The following is a 26,942-nucleotide window of genomic DNA, read 5'->3' on the forward strand; positions in this document are numbered from 1 at the left end:
CTGTAAGCCTAACATTGGGTCAAGTTGCGAAAGTGACAATTTTATTACCCCAAGCTAATCACAACTCTCAACATGTGTCAATTTTTTGTGTAAACAATCTCACACTTATCAGGCACATGGGGTAAATGTCGATCTCTTGACCACTCAAGCCTGATTTTATGGTTTATAAAATTCAAATGCAGATAAAATTTCTGCTGGGAAAATTCTTAACTTCTGGTTATTACCGTTAACTTAGTATCAAAATGAAAAATAAATCAAAATTTATCTATTATTTGTTTTTGTTCATCAAACTTGAGTATAGACCAAATGTGGGTAATTCGGTCACTATACCCCAGTCTCACTGAATTGTTATAGTTGCATGTCAGCATTTATTTAGATCTTAAAAATATCATTTATGCTATCAATGAGCTCCGCTGGGACCAATACTAAATATAACTAAAATAATGACATAAATTTGTCAGCAACTCGGTCTGGATCCCAAAAGCACAGTTGAAATTGTGCAAAGGATAATCAAGGGAACCAAGGTTTTAGCGGTAATCAAAAGGATGTAATCCAGGAACAAAGACCAGACATTGAAAACATACATACACAACAAAGAACATAAAGTAACTAAAATCATACATACAAAGTAACAAAAGTGAATGAGCAACTCAGACTCCACTAAAAACTGGGAGCATGGACCAGGTGTACCGGTAGGGTAAGCATCCTCTGCTTTTCTAGAAACACCCGCCGAGCTGCTAAAAAATGTCAAGTCTGGGGTAGACAAACATTTGTCATAAAGTTTGGTCAATAGAATCTCACAAGGCAACACAGAAGACATACCTATTTGAAAACATTTATATCTTTTCTTTTGATAGCATTGTGTATCATTTTAGTTTTACCAGTTATTGTTCAGTGTCAACTACAGACTGAATGTAAGGCAGAAAAGACCATGGATAAAGCTAGAGTAACCATAATAAACAATACAACTAAATCTTCTGTGTCATCATTAGATCTGCTGGTTTCTTCTATATCTGAAGAGTGTTACATGGTAGGAACTTATCCACTGAGTTTATTAGACAAACTTCATCTAGAATGGTGTAAGGAATTGCAAGGAATAAATTTCCAAAAAAATTTTTTCTTGAGTTGAATTATCAGAAACAATATGTGTGGTTGATATATCTACATGTATTAAATAAATGTTAGAAAATTCAATTAATGAAGATATTGACAATTGAAAATGAAGATGCTTTTTTAAATACATGTTGCCTTAATGACAATGTGACATGTATATAAAGGTCACATGATTCCATTCTGTCTCCTATAAAAGTTCTTGTTTAAAAATGTTTTGATTATTGTCCTTGCAGAACTTGTAAGGGTAGTCATGGATGTATAAACAAAACACTGTTAATTTTGCTCATAATGGAAAAATAGAACTGATACAATGTATGGTGAAATACAATAAATGCACCAGCCTAAATTCAAAACAGTAAACACATATTTTTGAAAGTTCTGAAAGGCCCTAGCAACACCTAAAGTAATAAAATCCACATGAACAGAACAATGACAGTTTTTTAAAAATCAAATTAAAAAGTAGTATTAGACACATTATTGATCAACATCTTCTGATTATATACAGGCACATGAAATCTGTGGTCGAGTGTAACTAGTTTTATAAGGCCTTTACATTTCCCTTTTATATAAGGTCAAAAATGAACTGAAACAAACACACCATGAAATTCACTCAATAATACATCTAATTCTCCCCATGAAATAAGAAGGAATTTTTAATTCTTTCAAGAAGGACAACTAAAAGGTACAAGTAATACATTATATATTAATAAATAGAAATAAGTTTCAATGTCTTGTTTGGTTTATATTTCAGTGTGATTTACAGGACACTACCATAGTTAAGTATAACTCTAGCTGTACAATACTACTGGACACCAGATGGTTCATGAGATTAGCCATTAAAGGTCTTAATCCTAATTATAATACTACCTCTAGTTGTGGGTAAGTTTTAAAGTCTTGCATGTAAAATTGTTAGAAGTTTTAAGATATACATGTAGAGTTGTTTATAAAAAAAAATATGCAGATACATGTATTTAACCTAGCCAAATTTTTGTAGATGCAGTTCTTGAATACTTAAAGCTCCATTGGATTTAGGGAGTCTTTTTTTCTGGCTATATTAATAGTTAGATACATGTACTCTTAAAAACTGGGAAACTTTCATCAGTAGAAGCTGCCTTATTTTGGAGGTAAATTATTGCAAACAAAATAACAGTGAACAAACATACTGTAAAACTTGATATAAACAACATTTTGTAGGTCACCTAACTTAATTTTGAGATAATTAAACCTAAATATAGGTCTTTTTGTGGGTCACCAAACTTAATTTTGAGATAATTAAACCAAAATATAGGTCATTCTGTAGATTCTGTTGGAAAAATTTCACTGTTTTGCAAACTATTAAAAAAAACTGACTTATAAAATTTCTTTAACAATTGTACAAAGACAGAGATATGCATTGTAGCACCCAATTCTCGTTTGGTATGACAGGGGTAACAAACACATATCTTTGAAAAATGCCTTGTTTTTTTTATTTTTTGTCTAGAATTTTTTATACCGCATTAAAGTACATTTCTACCAACAAAAATTATTCAGTACCTGCCGTATCAGACACTATGCCACTGAAAAAAACACTTATCTGACATTCATCCAGATCTGAAAAAGAAAATTAGGGTCATCATATTTTTTTTCTTGTTATATTAAAAAAAATAATTTCTATAGAACATTTACCTGCATATTATCTCCCCCTTGAAGAAAGCTTTTTACAATTAATGTAATTTTACAATATTTAATTTTAAAATATTCTTTTTGAATAATTTAAAACAATTATTTTAACTTCATTTCAAACCTTTTTTTCACCATGATTAAAAATACCATGTACTTCTGTACAATTTTGCATCAATAACCGATTACGGATAACCAATCTGATCACAGTTTAGTTATGTGAAATGATGGATGATCCGTTCATGTAAGTTTAAGAATTTTAAATTTATTGCATTATGTAAATGTGTGTAAAAATTGACAAACGAAGCAACAGAATTTGTAAAATGTATTGACCCTCTGTGGTCACGTAATGCTATCCCAGGTTTAATGGATTGGGTTGATGGATGGATGACTGATCGGTGATTGAAGACCAATCACAATTTTAGTTGCACGGATCAGTTCAGGTACTGCACCTGATTCTAATGCAGACTAATAGATTGCTTGCCATTTTATATGGAAATTTCTCTATTGATTTCTATTATAAAGCACCCATTGCGTGGAACGAGTGCAATAAAAGCTCTTACTTATGTGCACTATTTGATAAAAGCAATTGGCCTACTTTACACATTAAACATCTGTCTCCTAATTATTTTTATAACTTTAAAGTCCTTCTGAAAATGCTAAAGTGTAATACACACATACACAATAGGTCTGTGTCATTGTTATTTTTGGTATACTTGTAATGCATGTGTCGACATTGATTAAATGTATTTTAAGTACCTTACATAAGTAGAAGCTCAATGTGCCTTAATCATTGAGATCACTTACATGTAAATTTGTGTAACACAGTAATCAGCTGTCAGTGATCAAAGCTGAAAAAGGTGGGGGTGTCCACAATTACTTGAACCAGGGATCATTAACAAAAGGCATTTTGATAGACCTGTCCTTACTTTACACAATGTATAATATGACTGGGGTTGCATGCTTGGTCTATTAAAAAAATCTGTTTTAACTGAGATTTACATGTAAGTGAGGTGTAGAAACAATGTGTGATGCATGTGAATTTTGGTAAATAGTGTTTGACCAATGTCCAATTATATATTGTACTTGTTTGATCTACATGGATCTCCTGTGCTAAAAATTCATCACAATTTTTGCTTAAATGTATTAAACATAGTGTAAAGTTATTATTTTAACTTTAACATATTTTTGTATGTAAAGAGATACTGATAATGTTCATTCCTTTTTATGTATTCATTTTTAATCACACTTGAAGTGGAAATATTGTTTAGTGAAGTAGAAATGGAAAAAAATGTGCTACTTTAATTATGATCTACATGTATGGCTCAAGTTTTGAAGTTGACTCTACCTCAGAGTTTGTATAAAGAGTGATTAATGATTCTAACAGAGAATTTTGTTTCTGAAATACCCATCTAGAAAGTAAATCTGCTAATTTCAAATTTTAATCATTCCTCATAAAAACACATAATATGGTCTGTCTGTATGTCTGTATGTATGTATACATAGGTATCATAAACTTCTCAGAACTGTTGTTGGATTTTGTTGAAATTTTGTAGCATTGTTCCAAGTGCACTTTATCATAACAAATCACCATTTTGATTCAGCAAAGTAATTGGACTTAGATGGGTTTATTCTTCTAATTTAACAATGGTTATTATGTGTACATGTAGTTATATGTGAATTCCAATTCAGTAATGAAAGGTTTGAATTATTTCTTCACTGGAGATAGTAAAATTTAAGGAGCATGTTAAAATCTTAATTTTATCAAAGAAAGTGAAAAAAAAGTTTCATTTATTTTAAAAATCAAGAGTAGGCTGAAGGAGAATCTGTTTCTCCAATGAAATCTGTAGAATTTGGAAAATGTAAAATCAATGCTGGGAATTCAGTCAACACCCAGTGGTTAAACATATAAAAAAGTAGCTTACATTAATCATGATTTAAATATTTAGCTTAGAATTGTAGAAATTAACAAACAAATAATTACATTTTTTCCTTTATAGAGTAAAGAATCTCTCTACACATTTCAAAGAATATGGAGATTATAATATATATGTTGAGTTAGTCCGGGACAAAATCAACTGTCGGGGCCCAATCCTAATGAATGCTCCCTTGGACACAAATATACGTAAGTACATAAATAGATATCCATATATGTTATTTAAACTGCAAAAATAAGAATCATATTTTGGTCTTTTATGACACAAAAGCAATTATAAATGCAATCAATAATTTCTGAAATTAACAATATTTCATCCTATTGGAGATATGAATTACATGTTTTAATTTACTTCAACTCCATGTGAAAGGAATGATTAATCTTTTAATGGTGTGTTGCTTCCACCACCTTTCTAGTTGTAGTTTGTGTTGAAACTTGTGGCATATTTCTGCTGATAAATCTTCTTTTATTGAAACGCATGAAGTGTCTTCAGTTGAAACTAAGACTAAAATCAATTTAACTCAATATTTTTACACAGGAAAAATTGCATTTTTATTTTTGCTAAAAATGTCTTTTAGACACAAAACCATGTATTTCCATATTGGTCCTAAACATATGTTTCCTTATGGTTTTAACTATATTAAATTTACCTGTGTACTACCTTAAGTAATATTAAAACTAGCTTCTTGTTTCTTTTGATAAAAGTTTCTATGGATCGATAGAAATTGACTATACTGTGTACATGTACTTGGTTAGATTTTGAAAATTTATATAATCAGTCACAAATCAATTTATTGTTTGATTTCAGCAATATACATCATGTTGGCCTGTTTTGTTGTAGCCAGTGCTGTCTATATGTTAGGGATGAAGTGTTACAGGTAACAATTACAAGATATTTCTGTTCTGTCTTTCTAGTTATTAGTCCAGTCAATTTAGTGAAACTTTGCCCTTAATCTTAACTAACTACAACAGAAGATATTTTTAAGTTCTAAGCTATAGCATTAGAACAAAAAATAAGAACAGAAAAAAGACTAAATAAATCTTACAAGAGGAAACCTCAAAACAAGGATTTCAAATTTCCTGTGGAAATTACCATTGGAAATGGCAGATAACTCTGATATAACAATAAAATTTGATACCGGTACAAAATCATAATTATGCTTTATCTGATAAATAAAATGTGGTGATTTTAGCATTGATTAGAGGATCATTGACAACTTAAATTGAGGTTTCATATCTTAAACCAAACAACAACTTAGACTTAGAAACTAAATGGTAAACCGTATGTCCGATTTTGGAGATAATGAAGTTAAAGAGTTCCAAATTTGATGATAATGATGAAGTAAATATTCTAATTTTTGTGGTTAAAACATTCTTTTAACAAAGGCAAAACTGCTGTTAGATGGCATGCAGAAATAAACAATACAATTTTTTTTTTAAATTGAAAATGACAGTAGTACCTGAAAATAAGCATTCCCAAAAATTTAGAGATACCTATCCTAATTCAAAATGTTACTTTTCTTGTGCAGCATATAATGAGAGAGATTCAATAAGTAAAAAATTCCACATAAGTATCATTCATGTGTACTTTACAGAAAATTGATAAAAAAGGAACAAAAATCTGTCAAAAACATTTTTACGGAGTTATCATCCCTTTCCAATGTAAATTTCTATAGGAAATTTGAAATGCATATTTTGATGTTTCCGAACGTTAGATTTTAATAGATTTTTTCTGTGTTTATTTGCATCATAGTGCTACATATTTTAATCAAAACATTTTCTGTTGTAATTTATTTAAGTTTAAAACTTATTTTAACTGGACATTGTCTCTATCGTGTAAAGTTTTTCTTTTGTTCATACTGACTGAAGAACTTATGATAATCTGTGTCATGTCCTTTTTAGTTTATTTAGCTGACATGCTCAAGTTCTTGCACCAGGTACACCTGACTAAAGGGATTATTGTAAATGGTGAACCTATTATGTCAATTTTTCTTGTAATTGACCTTGTAACACTGAAATGTTTTTTTGAAATATTTTCATGAATAACCAAGGGAACCAAGGTTAAAGCCGTAATCAAAAGAATGTAATCCAGGGACAAAGACCAAACATGGAAAACAGACATACACAACAAAGTACATAAAGCAATTAAAATCATACATACAAAGTAACAAAAGCAAATGAGCAACTAGGACTCCACTAAAAACTGGGAGCATGGACCAGGTGCACCGGTAGGGTAGGGGTCCTCTGCTTTTCTAGAAACACCCGCCGAGTTGTTCATAAAAAGTTTAGTCTTGGGTAGACAAAAGAGGAAAGGAAAACTATGACATATTGAACAAATCAGTTTTCATGGTGCAGATGGACACACTGTAACGATCCACGAGTTCATGATGACGACCATAAAACTTCTGTAGTGTTGACTTCAAACCGTCATTTGCAATTTTTGTAAATTTTAAATTGCAAGGAGACTTATTATATCTCTACAAAGCAAAATAAATATGAAATGATATAGATTTGCACAAAAATCAGATGAAAAATGACTGCTGAGACTATTTTTCTGGCATTCTTAAAAAAAAATTGTGTTTTATGACATTACAATATATGATACAAAGTAAATTACTAGGGGAAAAGAAATATCATATTGTCAGGGCTTTCTAGTTGTTTCAAATTTTAGAATAAGACAGAATTAAATCTAACATTATCACAGATGTAGATTTATAATTAGAATACAGAATGTAGTTGTAGTTATATAATGTCATAGATATGTCGTTGTTGTCAGCCATAGATATGTCGTTGTTGTCAGCCATAGATATTTGGTTTCTTGACAGTCACCTGAGTATATGTGTTTAGTTTTTTTTTTATGAAATTGTGCCTCGATATTTCATGTCACGAAAGAAAAACTGCTGTAAAAAAATCAGCTCTTTTAATTTGTTTCTAAACAATAACTCTAGGTGAAGTATATGGATCTAGTTGTGAGTTATCAGCATTCTGTGATTTGCTGTCAGCTGAATCTTACCATCTTTGCATGTATTAAGAGTTTTTTATCCAGGTTGGTCCAAATAAGAGTCCAAAATTAAATATTTGGTATTATATTTTTTTTCTATTTGTCCAGAAGCCAACGTTTATATATACCATTTCACTGTATCTTTTTCAGAGGACAGCTGTGTAGCCAGCTACTGATGCAGTCAGGACATGAACACCTTATAGATCCTGTAAGTTTATAATTGTTCCATAGATGACTCTTTCCCACATGGTATAATTGTAAACTGTGAAATTTTAGCGGCAGTTTTACTTCTGCTTAACTAGCAATTTCAATAATCAAATTAAATATTCAATGTCACTCCAATAACATCTGAATAAACAGACATATTGACAAAAAAGATTTGGTTTTAATTAGATATATTACTATATTTGTAGTAAGCTTGTAATATGAAATTAAACTGTAGTTTTTTTGATGAACATAAATTATAATACAATTTGAGGAATGATTAAGAATTTGAAACAGCAGAATTGTAGATTGTTTGTGTGAAACATGGCAAAACATGGTTTGAAAATTTTCCAGTTTACAGTATGTACAATTATCATGGACTTACTTCATGCAAAATATGATGGCTTCAGACTTTACTAAATATTTTACAACACAATGCTTAAAAGGCACTGCAAAAATCACTATATAACTTACCAAAGACCTTACCTCCACATTTATTGCATGATTGTGCTGACTAATCCAAAAAGATTTTGTGCATGTATATTAATAAAAAACTTTCAATAATTAATTTGATGTCTTGATCCTGGTATTATTTTTCTATTTGTATAAAAAGAAATATGAAGATTATTATTTAATCATGGCTTGCTGAACTTTCATATCTTATTTTGTACTTGTCGTTTTGGGCTTATATATCCATAATCACCCCAATGCTTGAAACATTTTGTAACAGAAAACCACCAATTCTACATGTAAGCCTGCTGATGAAATACCGACAGATCCACCAAAGACAATCAAAGAGGGAATTAGGAAACGGCATGTTAAGTCATCTGCCACTAGAGGGCAGGTGAGTCACATGCCTTATCATGTGGTATTATCAATAAATGTTAGATGTCTTTTAAATTCTACAATAGAATCAACTTAGTAACCTGTTTCAGCAAAAATCAATTAATTAATAGAATAATAGCTATTTCATCAAAGTAAAGGGTGTTTTGAGTAATTGCACAAAATGTAATTCATTATTCAAATATACACATACATATCTATATATAAAAGTAACTTCAGTGCATATATTGTAGTTGATATGTGTTATAGCCAACTTGACATTTTTTGTGTTAAATGGTACCATTTGTCCTCATATTACCTTTCCAACATTTTCTAGCTTTGACCTCTCACCCATACTTGTAAACCTGTCTTTTATCTGAAGATTCACCTTCTCTGTAACCTACTGACCTTTCTTGTTACGTATGCATTTTAAGTTTACTTAAACATTTATTGATGATACTGCTTTTGATGGGAGGTGATTGCAAAGACAAAGTGTTTGACAATATAAAGTATAAGATGCATGTGTTTATCAGTTTTAACCTTCCTACACCAAGCCACAGTTGAGTTATAAATCTTGATACATCAATTTAAAAAGAGATAGGAAAGATGATTTCATGTTATTTGGATAATGGATGAACTTTTAAAATATTATAAAAGTATAAGTCTTTCTAAAAATCAGGCAAGATTGGGTAAATCTGAAACATGAATTTCAAAAACCCACCACTTTGGCAATATGATTTCCCTCAAAGAAATCTTCATTATTTGAATACCTGCTGTTTGACCTCTGCATCACTAGATATGTTTTATTTTTAGGATAAGAAAATTTAGTTTTTTGACAGTTGTCTGTCCCTGAAGTGTTCATTTACAGTGCATGAAATGAAATGATAATTCATTTGACTAAAACTATAAAATTGTATAAAAAATATAATCTTTATTCATGGTACAATTAGTAAATTGACATTGTCAGAGTGGGGGAGGGGGGGGGGGGGTTCTTACCATTGTTCACCCATTGCCTGATTCTCAGGATATTTAGTTGTGAACTTTTGTCTCTGTAATATCATAAGCTTATCTATGTCGGGGAATGTGTCAATTAATGGTGATGGATCATAAAGCTAGTTTTAAGCTTACTTGCCTGTGTTGAAAAATGGGTCAGTATGATTTTTATGTCTATGATATGAATGTATAAACATTAAAAGAATATAAGGAATTCCCTTTTATAATTAGAATGGATATTGTCCATTCATGTTAATTAGATTATTCTAAAAAGAGATGTATTCAGCAGATGTTTTATAAAGATAAATCCAGTATTCGTGTAATAAAATTAACAATATAAAGACTATAAAACTAATGGATATGAAAATACAATCATAAACTAAGTACAAGGACAATTTTTTTTATTTTGTTTTGAATTTGAAATTTCATATGATGGATATACAGTGAAATCTGTCTGAACCAAACCCCTTTTTAGCTCACCTGGTCCTTTTTGTCATGTGAGTTGTTGCCACCACCTGACATCTCTCATTGTTGTAGTCAATTTTTCAAAACTCTTCTCCTCCGATAATACTGCACCAATTAGAACCAAACTTGGTGTGAATATTTCTTAGGGTATTCTGCATAGAACAATGTGGAGATTTTTGTTCTGTCAAAAACATGGAGGCTGTTACTAACAATAGAACATTGGGAACTATTTTGCATATATCTCTCAAACTGTTAGATTTAGCCAAATTCTGGCATGGGTTAAGCATAATGAGAACTATCCATGGTAAACCTTTATGCAAATCTGTTAAGCCATGTTGGAGTTATTGGCCATTTTATGAGGTTTTTTGCTATTTTTAATGTTATTTCTTTCCAAAATTTTCTCCTCAGAAACTACAGGACAGAATTCAAGAAAACTGATATGCATGTTCTCTAGATTTGAGCATAAGGAATTTTTATGCAAGAAAAAAAAATGGTACCCATAAGCGAAATATGATGTTGCTTGTCAAATCAGGTGAACGATTCAGGCTTTTTATAGAGCCTCTAGTTGACTAAAGGCTTCATTCATTATAGGCATGTATTTGGTTTACACAGAACGAAACAAATTGAAACTGATATGAAGGGACTTCATGTCTGGTTTAGGCAGGTTCCTGGTTAATCAAGGGTTCAGTAGACAAGTTTTACTATATACAGTTTAAGTTATTATGAACCAGTCTCAGAATGGAGTATGTATTGACAGGTCAAACTTCAGTACTCAGATGTTTTGATCATGTTTATACAGCACAAATTTGTTCCATGATTTTTGTCAGCAAAAATATTTTTCTGCTCTATTTTTTACAATCTCAAAGGGATATCTGCTATTTGTTATAATACTGATGTCTTCTTGTGAAGATTTAGTAAATGCACTTGGCAGAAATGAATATACATGTACAGTACCTGAACCGATCCTTGCAACAAAAATTGCGATCGGTCATTGATCACCGATCAGTTTAAGATCAGTCATCGATCTATCAAACCGATCCATTACATTGGAGATCGCATCACATGACCACAGAATGGTCATATATTTTATGTTTTTTGTTGTTTTCTTTGTCTTTTTACACATATTTATATAATGTAATAGATTTAAACATCAATTTATACTTTTATTTTACATTTCTTTTATTGTAAGCAGGTGATCCATCATTTTACATAATAAAACTGCTGTCAGATTGGTCACCAGTCATCGGTTATCGATCCATCAGCAATCAATCAGTCACTGGTCATCAATCCCTCAAATCATTGAGCGGATCGGTTCAAGGACTGTACATTTTGTACATGTATGATACAAAATATTTGCAACATTTTTGGTAATCAATGCTTAGAATTATTTAAGGTAATTTTTTTAGTCCATACTGGCTTGCTATAGCCCCTGCTTTATATTGACAATTAATGATCTAATTATGTGAAAAAGCTCTACATGTACATGTACTACTTCCACCTCTAATCTTCTCTACATTGGCAAGAGATCTTAAAAGTTTTAATACATACATTTTATGTCTTTCAGAGGAATTATGCTTCCCAGGACTTGGGAACAGAACAGACTAATATTAATCCAACAGATAATCCTGAGAACAAGAAACCCAAGAAAGAAAGACTCCGATCACTGGACACTTTCAGAGGGTATGTATCAAAGCAGAAAGAGATGGATTATTGACACTTTTAGATGATATGAATCTCAATTTAAAGATTATGTCCCATTAAAATTTCTTAACTACTGCAAAATCATTTTTGAGTTATTGAAAAAAAAATTGCAGACTTAAACTTTTACAAATATATTATCTAAAGGGAAACTTCAACCAATTGTTGTTTTGGTCCTGAGGAATTTGGCTGTGAAATGAGTTTGAAATAGACATGTCCTATTGCAGATCCAGAAGGACTGTTCAGAGGGTTGGACTTCTCTTTTGTTGGAAAATTTTGTTAAATTTGTGCCAAACCTGAACAAAAATTAGCAAAAAACAGCATGGAATCCCCTTTTTGGCTGAATTTCACATGTGAAAATCATGTTACAGTATGTTGATTGCCAGGCAGATGGGTAAATTATTTTTATAACACTTTTCTCAGCAACTACTAATCACAGCCTCTTAATATTTGGCATCCAGTATCATGTGTGGGTCCCATATCATGGATTTCAGGCCTGTCGGACATCAACTTCCCATTTAATGAAATTTGGTCATTAATGTCTTTGACCCTTTTTTTTTTATTTTTGAGATTAATGCAGCCCTTTTCTCTTTGAGATTTACCCCTGATGACAAAGCCGAGCATTCTCTTTTATATTAACTTCTGATAGCACAATGCTCAATTGTAGCACTGCAAAGCATAATTGTAGGTCTGATATACACTTAACACATTTGTATTTTTGTAGGTAGAACAGCACAATTGTCAAGATATCATGCATGTAAATGATGTGATATTATTAAATTATAATATATTTTTAGCATAAGTATAGTTGTCATGATTTTTGTCAACTATGGAGGTGGGAAATACTGGTACCTTAAACATTCCAAATGGAATGGGTTAACAGTAGCAGATCTAGTGTTCCCGTGGTAAGACAACACTGTTGTGAATTTCTGCATGTGTATTGATTCACCTATCTTTTGTTATTTAGATATTTCTTTTATAACTTTTTGCTTGCTTTATATTTGAGTAACTGTATAATCCTAGATGCATGTTGCAATTTTCAAATGTGTGTCATAATTTTAGATAATCAATTTGTTGAACATGTTGAATGGCCATGTTTTATGCTTTGTTCCAAACACATCATATGAATTTGTTTTTGTAACATATGCCCACACATTTGTACTTTATGTTGTTTACTGATTGTGTATTCAATTGTATTTAATTTTAAACATGTTAGTGATGTATTACCAATATTTCAATTAGAATCATATGCTGTGTTTATACAACTGTAGAATGTGCATTTCAACATGAATTCTAATATGAATTATATAAAACCTATCAATGTTAACTGGATAAATTCAAATGAGTTCAAATTTGAATCTCATTACAATTTATGTGAGAATATGCATGTGATTCACATTGAAGGTGCATTCATTGTGTCTTTAAAGAAAGCATAAGATTGATGAATTTTATATTATCTCCAATCATTAAAATGAAAGTTGCAGCATACATCTACATACATTGATTATCATTAGCTATTAAACCAATTAACATGCTGACTAATTAACCATTGTATCAACCCTGCTTATTTTAGATTGAGTTTAACTATAATGTGTTTTGTTAACTATGGTGGTGGGGGCTACTGGTTCTTTGACCATTCAGATTGGAACGGTATAACTGTGGCCGATCTTGTCATGCCGTGGTATGTTTTAAAGCTCCATTTAACAAAGTCCCCAAGTCAACACACACACACACACACATGCACACATAGTTCTTTGTCAACCTCCAACATCATACAGAATTAAATGACTGATCATACATGCCTTTGTATGATATACAGTACATGCTGAACACTACTTACCACACCTTCTATCCACACACACACACACATCCTCCACCAACTCCCTCAATTGAAGTTAATTAAACTGTGGCTGATTTTGTATTGTTGTGTAAAAGTACTACTAGCTATATATCAACACCCACAATTTTTTTATATTGATAGGAGCAAAAGATTGAATGTTCCATGTGTAATAAATTTTGATTAGTCACATGTGAAATACATTCTGTAATTTTGAACTCAGATTTCTTTCAAAACATCAAAATGCTTTCTCTTGTGATGTTAACTTATTTTACCTTACTGATGATTTAAGATATCAATCTGCCAATCACAATTTGACTGACAAACAACAATGAATTATTGAAGAAATATATGTACATGTATAATAAATATATGTACATGTATAATAAATGTATAATAAATATATGTACATGTATAATAAATATATGTACATGTATAATAAATATGACAATCAATTGGTTGTTATGAATAACCAAAATATTGTTATTCACACTAAAAAGGCTTGAAGATGACTCTCCCATGATCAAGTTTGCCCACTCCCTTAATTATGAGAAGTTTTCCTTTTGTTTCAATAATTTATTGGGCTTTGAAGGCAACTTGCTGCTCATCTCCTTTGAAATCACAAACTTCACTTATAACCATTTCTTTTCCTCACTGTCTTAGCCCTGTTTTCCTCACTGTCCAAACCTTGTTTTCCTGAGCATTTGTCATTTGGCTACTTCAGCTCTTGATATTGATCAATGTTAGATGACTCTAAGGGCATTGATAAATGTATAATCCCCTGATGATAACCTATTTGGTGATCTCTGTAACTGTTTACTATTTTATATTAAGGTTATATGCTAGTGCATTTGGTACATTTCATCATGTCAGTTCTTTTTCTACACTTCTGCTTTAAGTTGTTAAATCAGATGGAAAATCTTAAGTTATTATATTCATTTTATGTTTTAAAAGTCTAGCATATATATATATAATTTAATTTCAGAAGTAACACACTTTCTGATTGGATAAACAATTTTGTCCATCGTCTCATAGAACAAATTTTGTATACGACTGTGGCATCATCAACCTTTTTCATTGGTTTACTTTTTGAATTTTGATACTAGAATTGAACTGTAAGGAATGACTGTTATATTATTTTGGTCAATTTGAAATTACCTCAATACCCATGATGCTCACTTGAGAATAACCTTCTGCACAGGTTATTCACTGTGTGCACTACATGATGGGGACTGTTTCAAATAGACCGAAAAATATAACAGTTATTCCTTAATTAAAGTCGACCCAAGAAATTGAGCAGAAATAAACATGTAACTAGCGTTCGAACTAATAAAGAGTATTTCTAATTTTTCAAAAGGTTATTGGTATATGAAATATCCTGGTTTGCGGCAGTTTACATATATAAACCACAAACTGTTTATAAAATTTGTAAATTGTATCAAACACAAAATATGTCGGTTTGCTCAGAGAACCAACCAACCAGAAAACTTATTACAAATTGAGTTATTTTCGATAAACAAGAAACTGTTGGGATTCAAAAGAGCTATTTTGTGATTGTCTTTTGCATTGTTGAATAGTATTATTATAAATACCAGTATGCTTAATTTTTAGGTTTGTATTTATAATGGGAACATCTATGGCATATTCCTACACCAGTTTGCTAAGGTCCAACACACCAAAATATAAAATATTCTGGAAGATTTTCAAAAGATCTTGTATCCTCTTTCTCCTTGGTTTGATGATTAATTCCGATGGTTGCCAAGGTAAGTTATAAAGAACCAGAAACTCACTTTTAACTAATTAAAGATAGATGGAAAACCCAAACTCTCTATTTTAAAACTGATTTAAATTTGTGAAATGCTAAATGTATGTAAAGTAACAAACTTTAAGATAAAGAGGTCAGTTACTAATCAAATTAAATGATAATTTTAAAAATCCTAATTTTAGGAATTTGTTTAGGCTTTTTGTTTTGCACTTGAATTCTAATAAATAGGCTTCTGGAGCAGGGTTATGTTGCTACAAGATTGAAGTCATCACTACAGAAGTTTTATGGTCATCATCATGATCTCGTGGATCGTTACAGTGTATCCATCTGCACCATGAAAACTGATTTGTTCAACATGTCATAGTTTTCCTTTCCTCTTTCGTCTACCCCAGACTTTACTTTTTATGAGTAACTCGGTGGGTGTTTCTAGAAAAAGCAGAGGGACGACGCTTACCCTACCGGTGCACCTGGTCCATGCTCCCAGTTTTTAGTGGAGTCTGAGTTGCTCATTTGCTTTTGTTGCTTTGTATGTATGATTTTAGTTACTTTGTGTTCTGTGTTGTGTATGTCTGTATTCTATGTCTGGTCTTTGTCCCTGAATTGCATTCTTTTGATTACCGCTATAACCTTGGTTCCCTTGATTACGCTTTCTATTATATTAAGCGTCAATGAATGTATTTTGAACTCAACATTTGCTTTTTCCAAGAAAAACAAAAGCATAATGATGTTTAATTTTATATGTATTTTAAATTTGACTGTGATTCTTATAGGTTAAATTAAATTCAAAATTTATGGCAATTTGAAATAGAGTGAAACTACTTCCACTGCAAAATAGCTAGACTGTTGAGTCAGAGTGATTAAAGTAGCTCTCTAGATAGAAATCTGCCCTACATTTTACCAATGACCACAAAGACTGTCAGAAAGATCACACAGGTGTTTTGTGGTAATACAGTAGGACAAAACCATATAATGAAGGCCTATTTCTACCTAGAAAGTGTAGCTTAAACCACCCGGAAGCATAGCTATATTTCTAATGAAAGTTACATCACTCATTTTCTGATTGTTTTAATAGCTTTTGATAATCTGTTTCAATTTGTCAAAGACACAAGAAAGAATTTTTTTAGTTCTGCAGTAGTAATTTTTAAGAATATAAGATGTGCTCCTTTTTAAATGTATAATGAAATACAGACAGTTGGTACATGTGTATTGATTTCAGGAATTAACTGCTTTAAAAATAATTATGGAACCTTTTAAGAACTTTTATTTATCGAATTTCGTTTTCTTGATGGCATTTATGTATCTTTTTTTTTCAAATTTAATGTTCAATTCATAATTAAAAATGTATTTTTGCAAAGTTCAAAAAGTTTCTAAACTATCTTCAGCTGTACATTTGACCAAGTTTAGGATCCCAGGTGTATTACAGAGATTTGCTGGTACTTATCTCATCATTGCCACAATGCACATGTTCTTTGCCAAACTGGAAGACCAGAGTGGTGTAAGTTTAGTAAATAATTATAAAAGTTTTTTTTTTTTTTTTTAAATGTGATTTAGTAGCTGTCCACCTTAGAATTATCAAAACTAGAAATAAATAAATCATATAAAAAATGTCATGTATCTTTTTGTGAAGTAGCATAAAGCATTTTGTTTTTTTAGTGAACCATTATTTTTTTCTTATCAAACCTTGTAAAAAATTGGCAAAATCAGAGTTTTCTTCCTTTGGAAGAAAAAATGATAGTGCATTACACTGAATGTAAAAAAATATTACAAAACATTGCCGAATTTCAAATCTGAATCATTCTGAACTACATATCAAAGATATAAAAAATGAGATCTTTTGACCCAAGACTATGATTCTTTGGATGAACAGTCACTTGATATTAACAATACAGATGTTGGAAAATTATTCATGAGACAATGACACTGTCAGAAGGTTTTGCTTTTATAAGTACAGTTCCAACTTCATTCAAAAGCAGGCCATTAGTGATATATCTTTTGCACACAGATATGTTGACATGTTTTCAACAATGAAAGTATAGGTGAAAATAGAGTTTATTAGATATTTTCTATTTAAGTCTAATTAGAAAATACTATAAATAGTATTTGGAAAATTTAACATCCTCTGCATGATTTTTTTCAACTAAACAAATTCTCAGCAAATTGTTTGTTTATCATTTTCACCAAATAAGGAAATCTTTGCTTTCTACTTGATAAACACCCTGTTTACAGGTTATGTAGATTAAAAATGTTTGTCATCATTGGTTTAGTACTGCATCATGTAAATTATAAACTCATTAACTGTATCCCTATTCCTTATCTGACATATTATATTCATATACATTTATAAGTAGCACTCAAGCTAAGAATCATGCAAAATCTGAAAAATGTGCTGCACCCCAAAAAAGGCTACATATTTTTATTTTTGTAATTAAGTTGTTTTACATTTATAAGTAGCACTCCAGCTAAGAATCATGCAAAATCTGAAAAATGTGCTGCACCCTGAAAAAGGCTACATATTTTTATTTTTGTAATTATGTTGTTTTATGAGTCTATACTATGAAATGTGTAATTATATAATTTTTATCTCCTAAGAACATGGTTTGTATGAAAAACTGAATGTTAATTTCTGTTTACTATGGCAATTCAAACAAAATATCAAAAATAAAAATATGTAGGCTTTTTACCCATGAATCACATTTTGTGTGATTCTTAGCTTGAGTGCTACTTAAAATGGCAATTTGTTGATGATTTGTGTACAATTTGTCTTCTTAGAATAAAACAAATCTAAGGGAATACAGCTAGGTGAAAATTACTGGTAATGATTTCAATACAAAGTTAAATAAGCTGCTGAGTATATTAGCCAACACTCTAGTAGAAATCTGCCCTATGTCATACCATTGTGTTCTATTTTATTGGTATAGAAATTTTGGACACTGTCTTTCGAGATTGAAATTGGTACCCATGTAATTATCAACTCGCTGTAATGTTGAATTAACAACTCCGATTGAAGTAAAGGTTAGTTACTGTCAACCAGGTACAAGCTGAAGTTAATTCAAAAAGGCTTAATTACTGTAAACTATGCACAGCACTAGTTGAAAATAATTCATTGAATTTTTATCTGCAGACTTCTAGAACCAATCCGTTTAGAGATATAACAGACTATATTATAGAATGGGTCATTAACATTTTCTTTATTGGTATCTATTGTGCTTTGACCTTTGGACTGGATGTACCAGGGTGTCCAAAGTAAGTATAAATACAATTGTTTTATATTTTATGCAGGTATTTAATGGTTGGCAATGTCTTTCCAAAATGTCACATATTGAACAAAACTAAAAACACTTCCAAGGGTTTTGGAAAAATATTGGTACAGTGTTTGTTGTACCTTTTAAAATTCATTTTGTGAACTAGGTACTTACCTGATATGTATACTGGTCAAGGAGTAGTTCTCACAAGCAAGCAGTTTTCGTCGATGTATTTTTCATCCTCTACTGTGAAACAAATTCATGCCCAAAATTAAACACCTGAACAGGTAGCAGATAGTTGATATTTTGCTCTGGAAATGAGCTATCATACAACAATTTTACATTGAGGAATAAAATATTGGTTTTAGAAAAAAAAAATGGTAGTGGAAGTGTTATTTTTGTTCTTTTGCTATTGTTGATTTATTAAGAATGTTAAAATACTTGTAAATTTCATTCCAGTTTGACTTTCACTATGTCTGAAGTTTTGCAACAAGTACACTTGTGTTTCTTAAAAGTTAATGCACATGGTCGTAAAAATGTGGTTTATTAAAAATGGTATTCAGCATAACATATATTGCCTGTGGAAGAAGGTGATAAACCAAGTAAGTCCCTCTACTGCAGGCAATATGTGTATAATGTTGAAGAATACTTGTATAATATATCTTTACATCTTTAAATTGATCATTTCTATGTCACTGTCTTAATGTTTGTATATGTAGGTGAAGAATTTGAAAACAAAATTATTTTAAATTTGACACCTGTCTGTCACCTGTATTTGGTTATAGGGGTTATTTAGGACCAGGAGGGTTTGCAGAACATGGGAAATATTTTAACTGTACTGGTGGAGCACATGGATACATAGACAGAAAAATATTTGGTGATGCACATATTTATCAGAATCCTACCAGTAAGGTACAGTGCTTATTATAACCTCACAAAATTTGTAATTCTAAGTAAGGATTTAATGGAGGTCCTTTAGGATTATTTACAGTTATACCACTGATATATTTGTATATTAGCTATACATTTGGAGTTGCCCGAAGGTATTATTATACACCACTCACTGAGTTGGGGATATGTTGGAATCACTTTGTCCATCATTCCAAGCTTATGTCCATCTGAATTTCGGCTCCCTATTAATGTATTGATTTCAGAGTTGTATAACTTAATATAGAAGGAGCATACATGATATCAACTTCCTGTTTAGAGAGACTTTGTCTCTTTTAACTATGTGGAATGAAAGAGAAAATGTTCATCACATGGATCTAAGCTCTGGATTGATTTAATTTTTTTTAGTGTAGCTTCATTTAGTTTGGCATACCTTGCAAGCCATTTTTGATGCTGTCATTTATCAATGTCCTGTTTTGTGGGACTTTTTGCCATTTTTCACCATATGAAAATTTTTCGTCTCAAAAATCTTGGTTTCAAATTTAGTGGGTGGCTTCATATAAATGGTGCATATGTTGTAAGTGATTATCAAGGCTATATGATCCCAACTGTATTTATGAATGGGGTATGTCTAGCATGACAAGACTTACAACATCTTGTTTTGGTTAAATTTCTGTTCATATTAATTTTTATAAAACTATATTCAACATATTCCCATTTAGATTTTGAATGAATTAGTAGGCCTATGTATATGTAAATATTAAATCAGTTAAAGGTTGAATATTTTCTTTTCTTGACTGTTTTCCTTTTAAAAGTAATAAATTAAACACAACCATGAACAAACAAACATGTTGTTTTATTATACCCCCACTCAGAACGAGGGAGAGGTATGTTGTTTTACCATTGTCAGAGTTTTTGTTTTTGTTTTATTGTCAGCTTTGCAACTTGTGGAATACTCAACAAGAGATGTGTTACTTGTGTGTTTTCCAATTAACTTCTTTCTTGTTATAATAATAATTTTTTTCTGTCCCTTGAAGCAACAGACATATTAATTGGTCTTGAATTTTTATCAGTGTTTGATTACATTTTTCACTTTTAGAAAAGCAACTTTTTCATAATATGTTTACTCTGAGCTCATTGCTTTCCAAAAAAACTAATTTAATCCCTTTATTACAGGAAGTGTACAAGAATACTATATCATATGACCCAGAAGGCCTGGTAGGGACTTTGACCTCATGTGTTCTTTGCTTTCTTGGATTACAGGTAAATAGTGTTTGTCATTGTGAATAAAAGACATCTTTTTGTAAGAGAGTAATCAAGGAAACCAATGTTATAGCGGTAATCAAAAGAATGTAATCCAGGGACATGGACCAGACATGGAAAACAGACATACACAACAAAGAACATAAAGTAACTAAAATCATACATATAAAGTAACAAAAGTAAATGAGCAACTCGGACTCCACTAAAAACTGGGAGCATGGACCAGGTGCACCGGTAGGGTAAGCATCCTCTGTTTTTCAAGAAACACCCGCCGAGTTGCTCATAAAAAGTCAAGTCCGGGGTAGACAAACTTTTTGTAAGTCATATATATTGCAAATGTTGTAAATGATTATTACAAAACTTGATTAATGTACCTTGATTTGATACCTGACCTCATTATCCACTTGTATTTCCAAAACCTCATAATCAAATAATCAAATGTTTTAGTTTATGTCAACATAAGTATTGATTAGGTATTGAAGTTTCTGCCTTAGCAGTGTGATGTCATAGTGACAGCTTTGGAAATGACTAGTTGTATAATTTTCTTATTGACTTCATAGAGGTGTCTTATTGCCTTTATACAGTGTTTACTGAACAAAAAAGGTCTCTTCACTTGACTGTATTGAATCTCTAAAATTTACTCCATTCCTTAGAACTAAAATATCTTTTTTGTCTTAATTCTTCCCTGATCCACTAATGAGAACAACAGTATTTCTCATACCATTCAATCCCAGATCATCAAAAGGCTCATGTGAGGACATAATGTATATATATACTCAGATTTTAACAATTTTATGTATTTTAATTTTTTTCAAATTAAAATGGTTCATATTTTTTTATTGTACCCTCACCACCAAATGAAGTGAATGAATCAATTATTTTTTTTTTAACTTTTCAGAGTTGTTTAGTACCATGAAATATCATGCATTATTGGTTAAGTTTAATTTTCAGCAAAATCTTTAAATGTACTTTTCAAGTTGTCTTGTCATATCCCATGCTTTACCATTACATGGTGGGGTATCAGTTGATGTTCCATTAATAACCTATTTTTTTTTCAATTGTATATACATGTATGTAAAAAAATAATTAATGAGACACATTGATTTGAATTCGGAAATTAATATATATTTTCAGGCAGGAAAGATTTTTATGACCTACAGAAACAGACGTCAGAGAGTGAAAAGATTCCTAATGTGGGGATTTGTATTGGTAAAAGTTTACTTATTTACATAAATTTGCATATTTCATATTCTTTACCAAAAACTTATACACATTTATAGAACTGAATCATCAGTGACTCCTGGATATGTAGATTTTCTTAAACATGAATGGCTCCAAATTATTCTGTCAGAAAAAACTTACAAAATTTTAGAGTGATTGTTTGCACTTTAAAGGCAGGCACTGAGTGAGTGTTATAGGAAGTCTGGCATATTCCTGTCAGTCGAGACATTCCCTATAATGGCATGGGGTTAATTATTATCAACAAATTTGTCATTTGAGTTCAATTAGCTTCATTCCTCATAGGCAAAGCCTAAAACATATCTATTTAACTGCCATATATATATGCTTCAGCTGACGTGATATTTGGAGATACAGATACAATTGCATGTAACAAACCACGAAAACATTGAGAAAACAAGAACAATTCAGAACATGTACATTTTTTATCACCCATGAAGGAAATAGCAAAACTTGTACTTTAATAGTAAACAAAATATAAAATATGAAAACTACTGTGCCCCCAATAAAAATACTTGTACATAAAATAGTACCAGTTAAAATGCAGTAAATAGGGACTTGGACTTAAAACACGGAATTTTAATACCATACTTATTTTACTGTTGAAATAATATGGAATATTTCTGTCTGTTTTTAAGGGACTATCGATTTTTATTGTACAAGAACAAGAATATATAGAGTGAAACCTATCTCAAAAGGACCAAGCTCTGACGGAAAAAAATGTTCACACTCGACCAGTTGTTAGATTGCACATATTCAAATTAAAATGCAAATCTAGTCAATGGGAGAATTACAGGAGTGCTCAAGGAAGTTCTGTTAGATGTTTTATCAACTTGATTGTTTGTTCTTATTTCAGTGTCTGTTAGCAGGAATTCTGTGCAAGTTCAGTAAAAATGGCGGCTGGATTCCTGTAAATAAAAATATGTGGTATGAATATGTTTAAACATGTCTTTTTATTTTGATTCTATGCAATTACTTGTTTTCAAGGTTTACTTTATTATTATTTTTGACTGGTTTTCATATTCTGTCAACATAAAAGTTGTGATACAAATGTATTGCTACTGGATACTTCACAGTAATTATATGATAGTAGTAAACTGGGAAAACAGTTTGAAATGTTTTGAATAACTTAGTTTACACAAAACTCTACTTTAACACTCCATGATATTATTTTATCCCCACTTGTAAGAAAGGAGCAATAACCTTTTATTGATCTTTTTACTGTAAAACAACCTATATTTGACGATACTGATTTCCACGTGTCAATTCAATTTCTGTGCTATTTTTTACGATACTGATTTTCACGTGTCAATTCAATTTCTGTGCTGTTTTTTTCAATAACATCCACTCTATCTACCTTTTGCATAATAAACATGATAAAGGGAGGTATCCACAGATTTATTTCTGCAATTTTTCCTTGCTCAGAAAATAAACCAAAATAATCACTAAAATTCGAGGTTTACAGTATTTGTTTTCTACAATGAATTTTGATGGCAGTTTTATACTGAATAATTCCACATTTGGTTGATGATGCTACCATGGAGAGTTGTATATGTTATCTATTATTCTCATTCAATTCAAGTTTTTTTTTTTCATCTGACAATAAAAATATAATTCTAATCCTAAAAGCATTACAAAACATAAAGCCATTTGTATCTGTATTTTTTTACCCAGCCAAATTAAGTGGCAAGGTATTGTGTGATACCCTCTGAAAGGTGCTTGTCCGTCTGTCTGTCCCCCAATGATTTCCAGATGATAAATTATGAACAGGTTACGTTCAATTTTCAGCAAAATAAAAAATGTAGTTCTCGAGTAAGGCAATTTTGAACATTTTGCCATCCCCACTTTTTCACCATTATGTAGAAGGTCATCACTTAATGTTCCATTAATGCCCCATGTTTTCTGAAAAAAAAATTGTGGAAAAAATACAGGCAACTTGACAGTTCTAGGTTAGCTACATGTGTAATTAATTCCAAATTTTCTGGTTTTTTTTTTTAGGTCCATTTCATTTATATTTTGTACTGGAGGATTTGCCTTTATATTGTTATCATTCTGCTATCTGATGATTGATGAGTGGAAACTCTGGAATGGTGCTCCCTTTTATTATCCAGGTATGTAGTAAATGAATTTTTCTATGGTTTTCTTACTGTCATTTTGTGGGTTTCAATGTTCTATCTTATTATTAATTTTTTTTTAGTGAATGATTGTTTTTTTTATCTGGGATATAAGTCTTTTCAATTGTTAAAAATCAAACTTCATTTGAACTAATACATTAGTATAAAAAGGTGATATGAAAAATAGTGCCATTAATTTTTTATAACACAGACATTTTTTTCACTTGTTCTGCAGGGTTTTTAGTCTTGACCAATCATATGTATATCAGTGGAATAAAACATACATTTTTATAGTCTGAAACCGGTGGTGAAGTGGAACCTTGCTTACATCAAAAGGTTTCATGTTAATTACAGATGGACCATTTGTTCCAAATTGTAGCCATCATTATATTTTTTTCATTTGAAAGTGTTAATTTATGTCTGCTTCCTCTGTAAACTAAGGAGTTGTCAAAGCTGTTTAAATTTGACCTGTAATACACAAATTTTTTATTAAAAAAAGATCATACCACTCATGTTTGACCAATTTGATTTCTCTCTCTGTAGGAATGAATTCAATCTGCATGTATATGTTCCATTTGATCATGCAGCCATACTTCCCTGTGGGTTTCTTTGTATCAGAAACACATTATCAACTGTTACCCATGCATGTTTGGGGACCAGTATTCTGGTGTTTCTTTACATACCAGATGTATAGGAGAAAGATCTTTGTCAGCATATAATCTCTTGATTTAATCGTAAACAACATTTTAATATTTCCTTCTTTGGCACTACCTTCCCTTACACTGATCACTTTTAAAATACTGTTTTCTGCATGCCCATGTACTTTAAACATTGCCATAAGTCTTAAGTCTACATTAGAGGAAAAATGATATATGTAGCACTAATCATTATTAATATATTTGGAGTATTTATAATGTATATCTGCAAAAGCTGTTAAAAGAATTACTTTTTTAGCTTCTTTGTTATGGCTCATGTATCATTAAAAACAACTTTCAAAATATGAACCTCATATTCCCCAATAATTTTCCTGCAAATGTCACAAATCACCCTACAACAACCCAAAGCCATATCAGTATTCTAAGAAATTAAATGTTCACATCTTTCAAAATGTTTGTCATGTAGACTGCCAGTTTAAAATCAGTTATCGTTAACATGTAATGTAATTTTTAAGAGATTGTGCAATTTAACTTTGTTCAGATTACCAGCCCTGTTTATTGTTTAATTTTTCTATAAATAAATATGTATTTCCTTGTAAGTTAGTCAATCCTATGTGTTCTATATAACAAGTTTATATATTGGATACTTGTCTGTGTAGTGCATGCCCTTATGGTAACATTTTTCATCTTTGATTTAATATTATATTTACTCTTTTACAATCTAAGTTTTCATCATTGCCGTTAAATCCCAATCCTATATATCAGTAATATAATACAGTAATTTACAGTGTTTTAAATCCAAAAAAGATGAAAAAGAAAGCTGCCAGTCTTTAATATCAATTATTAATATTTTTGATATAGGTATGAATTCCATTCTGGTGTATATGGGACATGAACTATTTCATCGCACTTTCCCAATTAGCTGGCATGTGCCCCTTAGACATGGACCTTTGTTGGGGATGGACATCTATGGTACTGCTATCTGGGTCATTGTGGCTGTCTACTGTTTCCAGAAACAACTGTTCTTTACCATTTAAATAAAGATGCATTAATTTAAGCACAAAAGTGCATATGTCAGTATTATGATTGTGAATGATGTATATATGTCTGATGTTATACTGTTTTATTATGTAAAAAATGCATCGACACTATCTGGTATAGTGAATGTTCTCTACTTGTTGTGTATATCATTTACTCAAAGTCATAAATACTAACATTGACATTATTTATATTTTTAATACTGCTGTTTATTTTGCTAAATCAACTTCCTTTGTAAAATTATTGAGAAGAACAACCATTTTTTCTCCCAATAAATTAAAATGATATTATTGGTGCAGAACAATTAATCTGCTAAATTGTTTATTTTTTTTACCCACACCCAACGAGTGGGAGGTATATTGGAATCGCCTTTCCCGACCATCCCTCTGATGTCTGTCCGAAGTTCGTATAAAGGTTTTTTCCTCTGCTCCCAATGGATGGGTGGATTTAAAATTTGGTATATTGCTTTATATAGATTGAGCGTACGTTGTAAGTGGGGGTAAATATTGCGCGAAAAGTGTTTTGTATGTGTTGAATGCAGAAACACTTGACATTTATTGCGTTACCATATGACTTCAAACATGCTTTATCTAACAAGTTTATTGCCCATCGGTAAATTTTGGTAGTTTCTAGTGAAAAAGTTTAATATAAATATTATGGTATATTATTACTTGCATACTAGGTTTTGTTAATGGAAATTTGAAGTCTGATTCCTGTAAATGTTTGAAGTCTGATTCCTGTAAATGTTTTTTTTTTTCTTTCTTATGTTCATTTGATTTTAGTTCAATGCATTTTCTGTTGTTTTTTTTTTAAGGATGAAAAATTAAAAAAAAGACTCTCAATAAGTGATGCTGGATTAAATGTACAAATGTCAAATTTATTAACAACGAACTCATTCCAACGAAATAAAGAATATTCAGTATTTTTTAAAGAAAGTATTGGATGATAGTTTATTTTTTTCTAGTCATTATAGTATGGATTTTTCATTTTGTATTACCAAATTACAATA

At 30.8% G+C, this 26,942-nt stretch overlaps 1 protein-coding gene across 5 annotated transcripts in view; it reads left to right on the plus strand.

Moving 5' to 3' along the window:
* LOC148619656 (heparan-alpha-glucosaminide N-acetyltransferase-like) overlaps positions 1–26,892 on the plus strand; it is a 28,116-nt gene extending 1,224 nt beyond the window's left edge. Inside the window, exons 2-19 of one of the 5 annotated variants that reach the window (XM_088579806.1) lie at positions 876–1,030; positions 1,865–1,992; positions 4,773–4,897; positions 5,517–5,586; positions 7,860–7,917; positions 8,644–8,757; positions 11,758–11,873; positions 12,689–12,796; positions 15,340–15,491; positions 16,876–16,988; positions 18,615–18,736; positions 19,521–19,647; positions 20,800–20,886; positions 22,021–22,095; positions 22,982–23,052; positions 24,124–24,236; positions 24,783–24,973; positions 25,757–25,967. In XM_088579806.1, coding sequence (XP_088435932.1) covers positions 876–1,030; positions 1,865–1,992; positions 4,773–4,897; positions 5,517–5,586; positions 7,860–7,917; positions 8,644–8,757; positions 11,758–11,873; positions 12,689–12,796; positions 15,340–15,491; positions 16,876–16,988; positions 18,615–18,736; positions 19,521–19,647; positions 20,800–20,886; positions 22,021–22,095; positions 22,982–23,052; positions 24,124–24,236; positions 24,783–24,958 — 1,910 coding nt within the window. In that variant the 3' untranslated portion in view covers positions 24,959–24,973; positions 25,757–25,967. Of the gene's footprint in view, positions 1–875; positions 1,031–1,864; positions 1,993–4,772; positions 4,898–5,516; positions 5,587–7,859; positions 7,918–8,643; positions 8,758–11,757; positions 11,874–12,688; positions 12,797–13,464; positions 13,573–15,339; positions 15,492–16,875; positions 16,989–18,614; positions 18,737–19,520; positions 19,648–20,799; positions 20,887–22,020; positions 22,096–22,981; positions 23,053–24,123; positions 24,237–24,782; positions 24,974–25,756 lie in introns of all 5 variants that reach the window. The other 4 variants (XM_088579805.1, XM_088579807.1, XM_088579809.1 and 1 more) reach the window with 4 other exon arrangements.
* The last annotated feature ends 50 nt before the right edge of the window (positions 26,893–26,942 follow it).

The sequence above is a fragment of the Perna viridis genome, chromosome 4 (genome assembly GCF_037379345.1).
Source record: "Perna viridis isolate PV_CMFRI_1.1 ecotype Kerala chromosome 4, ASM3737934v1, whole genome shotgun sequence".
In the NCBI taxonomy this organism is placed as follows: Eukaryota; Metazoa; Mollusca; class Bivalvia; order Mytilida; family Mytilidae; genus Perna; species Perna viridis.